The sequence below is a fragment of the Lepisosteus oculatus genome, chromosome 27 (assembly GCF_040954835.1).
Source record: "Lepisosteus oculatus isolate fLepOcu1 chromosome 27, fLepOcu1.hap2, whole genome shotgun sequence".
Classification (NCBI taxonomy): Eukaryota; Metazoa; Chordata; class Actinopteri; order Semionotiformes; family Lepisosteidae; genus Lepisosteus; species Lepisosteus oculatus.
This window is the reverse complement of record NC_090722.1, coordinates 4,778,063-4,786,261: the sequence shown is the minus strand read 5'-3', so window position 1 is coordinate 4,786,261 and position 8,199 is coordinate 4,778,063. Positions and strand designations below refer to the sequence as shown.

The following is an 8,199-nucleotide window of genomic DNA, read 5'->3' as shown; positions in this document are numbered from 1 at the left end:
TTTATGCCCAGGGCCTACTGCCCCTTTATTTAGGCTTGTCAAATGCTGGAATATATCCAAGCAGTTGTAAGATACAAATACTTGTATGGAGTCTTCTCTTTACAGAACACTGAAGCAGGTTAAATGCCAAAGGTTTAGTGGGGTAGGCTCAGTCATTTCCAGCTGTTCTTTTGTGAGATGAGTGGCACAAGAGGGAGTGATGGTGTCTTCTTGCACTGGGACCCTGGGTTCAACTCCAAACCTGGGGCGTGTTTGCTAGGTCTCCTCCCACAGGCCAAAGGCCTATTTGTGGGTTAATTGGCTTCAATAAAATGGGTCCTGGTGTGAGTGGCGGGGTGCTCTCTGATGGACTGGTGTCCCATCCAGGATGTACCCTGAGATAGGCTCAGGCTCCCCTGTACCCCTCAACTGCCTGAGGTGGTTAGACGAAAGGGAAAATTCTGGGGGGTGGGGCTGCAGGAGAAGACTCCTGAGTCAGAACAGTCCAACACAAAAAGTACATCCTCGTATCAAGATGTTTATTTTGGTTTCACAGTTGTCATACATAACAGGTGGGGTGGATCTCCATGGTTACAATGCGCTCATAATCACAGTCACACACATTGCAAATGATGCTGTGCCAAGAGGGCTATTCTTTGTACATGAAGGGGAAAAGTCACATATGCCACGACCGTGCAGAGCTGCACTCTGTAACAGAATTGAAGGTACAGGTACACATCTACATCAGTCTAGAGAGAACGTTATGGGTTACCAAACACCTCGTCTCCTTCTCCTTCTCTGAGCTCACATGAAGGGTCCTTTTCCAGGACCATGTGAGAACATGGGTCATCCCCTGGTACGTTTTTCTTCAGGGTTTAGACCAGCTTGGTGAGTATCTGCATTTTTAATTCGGAATTACAGTTTTAACACCCCCTCCCCAGGAATCGCCAGCCATTTCTGCACCTACAACTGCTTGACCGAGTGTTGACAAAGAGGACTTGCAGGCCCCTGTGGCAGAGATACTGGTCTCCTCAGCGCCCTGCACGACTCCCTCTGCTGTCACTGCAAGTCCCCTGCTGTTGGGGAAGGCCCCAGTTCCCCTATGTGCCCAGGGGCACTGTCACCATCTGAGGATCCCCAGCCCCAGGCCCCCCAGGCTTCTCTCTTGAAGAGAGCCCTTGAGCATAGGTGGCAGACATCACCCAGCAGCGATCCTTCTCAGCGGGAAGCACATTGTCTCCCAGAGTCCGGTCAGCTTTTTCAAACCGTCCAAGTCCGCTCCAGTGTAGCGGGGGCGTGAGGGAGGTGGGAAAAGCCACGGATCCGAACGGCACGGGTGAGCGATCCAGCTACCGCCGGGTCTCCTGTGCTGCTCTTGCACGACAAGCGCGGGAGCACGGCCCGAGCCAGTCGTCTCCAGCTGCCGTCTGCGGGGATCCTTTCCGATTCCTTGTGCCCGGCGGAGAGAATTTACCAAGACGGAGGGCGAGTCATTTCCGGGCTCAGTCCCAAGGTAAGATTTTAAAGATCGTAGTGGAGGTTTGATGGAAAAATAGCTGCAGGAGTGCTGGTGAGTCCCCAGGGACTGCAGCGAAGAGATGTCAGATTAAGGGTTTTGTGTGGTCTGATTGCCTTGCCAGGCTAATCCCAGTTTTGTGTCAAATTCTGCAGAGAGATGCTTTAGTGAGGGAAGCGAAGACGCCCAGAGCTGTTTGCTGAATCGTCTCCTCTACTTCTGAAAGTATCCTTTCAGCTTTTCTTAAATAAGGAGGGCACTGATATCAATTCACAACACCCCTCCATCATTTCGACCTGAAGTCCGAGGCCGCTTCACGCCAGCCGAGGTTTTAAATCTGACTAGTGGAGACACGCAACGGCTCAGCCCTAAAGGAGTGTGATGTACAACTTCTTGTTTTTTGCCTTTTATTTCCTAGAAATTTCACACCCCCTACTACAATACCAAAGTACAAAAATAGGGAAACTAGGCCTGTACAGGATTATGTAAATAAGACCAGAGAGACCATGAACAACGTAGCTAGAGGCAAACAACCGCAAAAAAAAAAAAAAAAAAAGAGAATCCAATTTTTAAGTTAAATTCCCACAGTTACCCTGAGTCATAGTCCCCTCCCCCTGTAGTCCTGGTACTAGCCAAATTTTTTGGTGACTGGAGAGAAACTGAAGGCCATGGGTCCACCATTTTGGCTCTGGTAGGGGTTATTTGACTATTACAAAAGGCATGGGGAAGAACCAAAATGGCAGTCCAACATGCTGTCGTCACCTTGTTCGTCTCAAACACCTGGGTGTGGTCATGTTCGCCGGACATTCTCACCACTCCCAGCCTTCAGCCCCTGCGCTGTCGACTAGAAGCCATATTTGGCTTGTGTTTGCCGTCGGGTCAATTTGTTGTCAGCCCAGCTGTTCTTCAGCTCCAGCTCACGTTCCTTGGCCTGCAAACAGAGAGAAAAGAAGGGCGTTTTCAAACCAAACATGCCAGCCAATGGCCGGCAACCTCCTTGTGCTGAGCGACCAATGGCCAACAACTTCCTGCTAGTGCAAATCCCAAAATGTTAACTTTTATTTTACAGGTAGACTAGTGTAGACTTGGAATGCCTGCACATGTGACAAGACAGGTGCAGCTGCTTAAATATTTTACCTTCCTAGTTTTCCATTTTCATAATGTCCTGTCTGATTATCAGCGCACGCTTACCATTCCATAAATAGGCAGATGACAAGCCTAACCAATAGGACTCATTAGTGCTGACTCATTAAGAGTCACACAGTCTGCCACAAGGTCTAGTTTGCTGAGTGACTGTGTCCGCTTTAGTTCAGAGAGGTCCCAGAGCCTCCTCTTTCACAGTACGGCTTGATAAACTTGTTCAAGATTCCAGCATCAGTACAGAACTGCCTCATAACACATTTTCACTTATATCCTAGGGAGTTATGTGCTGAATGGGGAAACTACTGCTGTCAGTCTTCCATATTCCTTTTCTTAATTCTTAAAGCCTCAACCCTCAGGAAGCAACTGACACACGTCTCTGCAATCTGTCCTCGTAACCTTCCATCTCCAAAACGGGTCTTATTTGGAGTCCGACAAGGATGCCGCCCGGGAATGAACAGATCTAGCTGTCCTACTCTGTCATTCCACAAACCCCAGTACTGCAATCTGTCTGCGCCTGTGAGCTCACAGGGGGGCCCCTGTCCGACCAGGTGTAACGTGCGCTCCCCACCTCAGCGACACTCGTACCTGGTGGATGAGATATGTAATCTGGTGTTTGCGTCTCTGCTGTCCCGTGGGCTGGTCTCCTTTTTTCTGCGCGTCCGACCCAGAACAAAAAAAAGAACACAACATGAGTTTGCATGAAAGGTCCCCCGAGGAGTGGAAACGAGAAAGTGGCGTCTCTCGGGCTTTCCCCTGTGCGGGATCCTGACTAATACCACGGCGTCAGGGAGCGCGGAGGCGGCCGACCTTGCTGAAGGACTTGCGCTGGTCCTTCTCCTCCGTGATGGCCTTGGTCAGCCACTGCTGGCTGCCGCTCAGCTGGTCGTCCCCCTTGATCTCCAGGAACTTCACCTCCTCCTTGCCTTGGTTGCGTTTCCCTTGCAGACGCCGGAACTAGAGGGGGGGGGAGGGAGGGAGAGCAGAGTCCTTGAGCGGAGGGGGAGGGGGGGGGCGACAGCGCCTGCACGAACTTCCCGTTCACATCGCGGAATAGCCGAAACTTCCACGTTGTGCCACCCGGAACGAGGCGACCAAATCCAACAGAAATATGGCTCTCGGCTTCCGGGACGGTTTTTCCAGCAAATACTACGTACTTGTTAACTGTGCCTGCAGATCACAGTGGAACACGTCTGCGGTGCAATATCTGCTGCAGAGCCTGTACTTATTCGCTCGTACATCTCAGTGACTAGTGAGCAGGAAGGGCTGCATCAGGTATCGACTCTCGCTCCCCCCCGCCGTGGGGAAGACCAGGGGTCTGTGTCAACATGGCCACATACAGTACTGTCACAAAGTTCACGATGTTGCGCTTCATTCAACATTTGTCCCTCTTTTTCTTTACGGTCAAAGAATTGATTTTTGTTACTGAGGTTGAAGAACTGGTCTCAGGAATTTGGACGGCTGTTCCCCTTTAAACACAGCAGCAAGCAAGGAGGCGCAGGGATAACAGATCGGCTGCCGTGGCAACGTCGAGGCCTCGTTTGACTCTGCACGCGTGAAACGCTCAGCGGCGCACGCGAACACGCCTTTGAGAAAACCAGGTTGAAGAAAAGAGCACGTTCATCGCGGAAATCTTACCGCCTCGTCATCGATGAGGGAGGAGGAGGAGGAGGAGGAGCCAGGATCTTCCGTTCCAGCCAATCCGGGATCGGCTTCCTGGTAGTAACCGCCGCCGTAGTAATCCTGACCAATGAGAAAGCAGCTCATTAGAGTGTGACTCAGGGAGGTGTTGCCTCAAGGGGCTGGACATGTCATGTGCATACATTGAGCCCCATGTGCCAACAGAGGACTATATAAAATAACCAGTCAGGCTGATCATATCATTAGGTCTCAGTGCTGGGCTCGCTACAGGATGCTAAGTTTCCCATCTTGGAGGGGCTAAGATCACAAGGCAACGCAAAAGGCACGAGGCATCCCTGTCGTTACCTGATGTGCGAGCTAGATGACTAGGTTCATGCTAGTTTTCAACAGCTCATAGTTTGAAAACGTCTGTCAGTGCGGGAATCGAACCCGGGTCAACTGCTTGGAAGGCAGCTGTGCTCCCCCCTACACCACCAACGCGCACCTGGTAGTACGACTCCTGCGCCGGGCCCTGGATCCTGGAATCTGGATCCTGGTACTGAGGGTAGTACGTCTCCGCCTGCTCCTGGCCCTCCCAGGCCCCCAGTCCGGCGGGGCCCAGGGGGGCCGAACCGAAATCCAGCGGCGCGTCCGACTGGAAGGCGGCCTCCGTCCCCGGAGGGGGGGGCGGCGGCGGCACGGAGGCCAGCCCGGGCTGGGAGCTGTCGGGGAGGGAGAAGTAGTTTTCGGGCGCCAGCTCGCCGTCGCTGCCTTCCTCCTCGTCCTCCTCCTCCTGCGCCATCTGGCGGGCCAGCTGCAGGGTGGCCGACTTGGCGGCCGCTTTGATGGCCGAGGGCGAGGCGCTGACGCTGGCGGCCGGGGCCGCGGGGCCGGAGGCGGGTCGGGCGGGGGCCTTGGGCTCCGGCTGGCGCTTGGTGAGGGTGTGGGGCACCAACGCGCGGTTCATCTCTTTGGCCACCAGATTCCGGGGCTGGGGCAGGAGAGAGGACAGCCCCCCACCGGATCCCTGGAGAAGGGGGAGAGGCGGAAAAAAAAATCATGGAAATATTTTTTAAAAAGGCAAAATCGCCCTTGATCGTAAAAGAACCCCCCCCCTCTGACTTCCGCCATCCTGCCCTCCCAGCACGAACCGTTCCTACCTGAGGGCCGCTCTTTTTCCTGACTGGCTCGTCCTCGTCCGAATCCGACTGGCAACGACAGGAAGCAAAAATGAGACGCGTGCAGAAGACAGACCAACCGATCTCTCCCGGCCCCGGGGAGCAGAGAGACGGCAGAACTTGAGTGATGTCAAACCAAAACAATAAGAACGACAACAGACTGCTACCCAAGATCCAAGTGCACGTTTCGGGCTGCTGTCAATAAAAGGACATGCTTGTGTGGAAGACCGAGTCAAAAGGTCAGGACAGTGACTATATGCAGGAAAGGTTTTCTGTTCGCACCTAAGACCACTGACTTAGGTGCAAACTAAAGCCTGTGATTCCTCACACCCATTCAACCAGAGAGAAATGAAACAGATTGCAGGATGCCAAATGGCATCTCCCTGTCCTGGTTGTTTGACTTCTGACACTGCCCCTTTCCCTGTATGTTCCTTTGATATGTTAAAGTCTTGCCTACTTTTAATGTATAAAAAGGAGAGTATAACATCAGTCCAGTGAGCATGTCTTGAGTGCGAGGGGAAACCCTATCTCTGTGATGTGCTCCCCTTCAGCTGATTGTATTAAAGATCTCTGTTGACAATCTCCCAACCTGAGTGAAGACTGAGTTTTCTTCGACACTTAGATGGTAAAGGCGCTTACTCGGAGCACAGGTGAGCTCCAGGGCCAGTTTAAAACAAAAAATCCTCAAAGCTGCATCTATTACCTGCCTCGGACATCTCGAGGTCTCTGAACTGCCAGCGGTTACAGAGCTCAAAGTCAAGAACACTGCTGCTACAAACCTCATAGCAGAGCACAGCACCGCTGTGAAACTCAACACATCATCCTCCTGATTCTCTCTCCCTGGGACGCCCCTCCTGGCCGCCTGTGTTCCAGTATAAAGGCTCAGCTCCTGCACTGAACTCTTTCGGCAATCAACAGTCCCTCGAATTCTACCTTTTTAAGGGAGCTGTTCATTGCGAGCGCTCCAAGCTCTTAATAGAGGCACGCTAATTGGCGGGGCTGGGGACTAAAGGCAATCATTCTTGTTTCGCAAATTCTTGGCAAATCTGGTTTGTGGGTTAATTCATTGGAACCCCTGATCCAGATTGCTGCAAGGCAGAATAATCAACTGACGAATCCGACCACGTAGCATTACAATCGATGAGGGGCATCCAAGAGAAACTTTTAGGATTGTGGTTAATGCTCAAAGACGCTGGGGTGGGGGGGACGAGCTGTTCTGGAGCAAGGGCACACGATACCGAGGTCGCAGGCTGTGGTTCGACCTACAGAGAGGGAGGGAAGGAAGTAAAGGTCGGGATACTCACCGCCCCTCTCTCGATTTCAGGAATGCGGATTTTGACGGGCTCCGTCCGTTTCTTGGGTTTGGGCAAGTTGAAAACCAGCCCCCCCGACGGCGAGGGTAAACTCAGCCCGGCCCTGGACGGCGGCTGGAAACTCGGGATCTCGGGGTCATTTTCCTGGGACCACTCCGGCCGGGGGGGGGGCTGATTTGGGGGCGCCGGTTCTGGCCCCTGGAGGACCCCGATTCTTCCCGCACTGTCCCTGGGAGGGGGGAAACTGGCCCCCCAGTTTGGACCGGATCTGGAGGGGCCAGAGCTGCCCGGGGTGGCGTTTTTAGGAGTGGGCAGACTGGAGAACAGACCCGTCGTCTTCGCTCCTCTTCCCGGACCCGCGCCAGACTCGGTCGGGTCTTCCGAATCGCTCTCGTCGCTGCTACCGTACGCGACCAACGACATGACTCGGACTGTCGCTATAGGACAACAAACTGGTGGTGTCGCGGGACAATAATTACAATGATACAAATGCAAAAAAAATATATTAAAAATAAACAATTGTGACACTAAATCTAAATCCCCACCCCTTAAAACGTAAATCGGTTAACTAATTTGCTCCACCGAAGTATTTGCCATTGCGAGAAATTACGATTCTTCTGTAACTGAACCCACTGTGTTAATGCTACGAATGGGTATTCCTGCCCATCCAAACGTGTGAACACCGAAATTCGGACCCTATGCGCACAGAATGGTTTTTAGGGGCTCTTTATCCAGTAATAGTCGCCTCGCACTGTTTATGAAATCTCTAACGACCATTATCGTCGGATGAGACATGACACACTTCCAGTCCAGCGCTACATGAAATGTAAGAGCACGTCCGTCTCTTTTCTGCCGAGAACGACCGCGAATGCTTTGGCCTCAGCTGCTCTCAGATCCGGTACAGGGCTCGAAATGGAGGTCGGTGGTTGAGAAGGACTTGAAGGCCGCGCCTGCTCATTTCTCGATCGTTCTCCTCCCGTGTCCTTGTTGCTACGCCAGTAGCGTGTGTAAACGCTCTTCTGCCCTTTCGGTTCTTTCTCCCCCTTACGGTTCCAGTCAGACCGACGTTTTCGTCGATTTCGCCGTTACGTTTGCAAGTTCGAGAGGCATCCCAAAGCCTTGCAAATCTGTTGCCCCCCTCAAGGAATGAACCACAACTCCCACAATGCCACACGAGAGAGAGGCGAAAACAAAGCTGCAGAGCAACCTGGGAGTTGTAGTTGACTTTTCAAAGGGGACCGTCTTGGCAAGCTCTGTGACTTTGGGTTCGTGTTCTGTATGTCACGGTCGGTTTTCTTTTCGAGCCATAAAGCTACTGTATGAACACCATTAGCTGCGTATTTTTACGAGTATAATTGCTTGTGCAAGCAAGGTTAAGCAGCCACAGTTAACTGAAGAATGAATTTCCCACAGCATTCCAAAACAACTTAATCTGAACCGATTTTTAAAATAT

General features: G+C 52.3%; 1 protein-coding gene across 1 annotated transcript; it reads right to left on the bottom strand.

Annotated features, from left to right (window-relative positions):
* Positions 1-497: 497 nt before the first annotated feature.
* prcc (proline rich mitotic checkpoint control factor) lies at positions 498-7,922 on the bottom strand. The gene is made up of 7 exons (XM_069184979.1): positions 6,738-7,922; positions 5,416-5,463; positions 4,761-5,282; positions 4,274-4,378; positions 3,446-3,592; positions 3,224-3,289; positions 498-2,426 (listed from the first exon to the last, which is right to left on the bottom strand). Exons 1-7 carry the CDS (start codon positions 7,167-7,169, stop codon positions 2,340-2,342), a joined length of 1,407 nt encoding a protein of 468 aa, XP_069041080.1. The 5' UTR covers positions 7,170-7,922; the 3' UTR covers positions 498-2,339.
* Positions 7,923-8,199: the final 277 nt, after the last annotated feature.

Bases quoted from the DNA above. Each gene is read 5' to 3' on its own strand.
- prcc (XM_069184979.1), bottom strand. From the start codon at position 7,169: ATGTCGTTGGTCGCGTACGGTAGCAGCGACGAGAGCGATTCGGAAGAC. The intron at 4,379-4,760 runs GTGCGCGTTGGT...CTCATTGGTCAG, and splicing joins CGCAGGAGTCGTACTACCAG to GATTACTACGGCGGCGGTTA. The intron at 2,427-3,223 runs GTACGAGTGTCG...CTCTGTTTGCAG, and splicing joins TTACATATCTCATCCACCAG to GCCAAGGAACGTGAGCTGGA.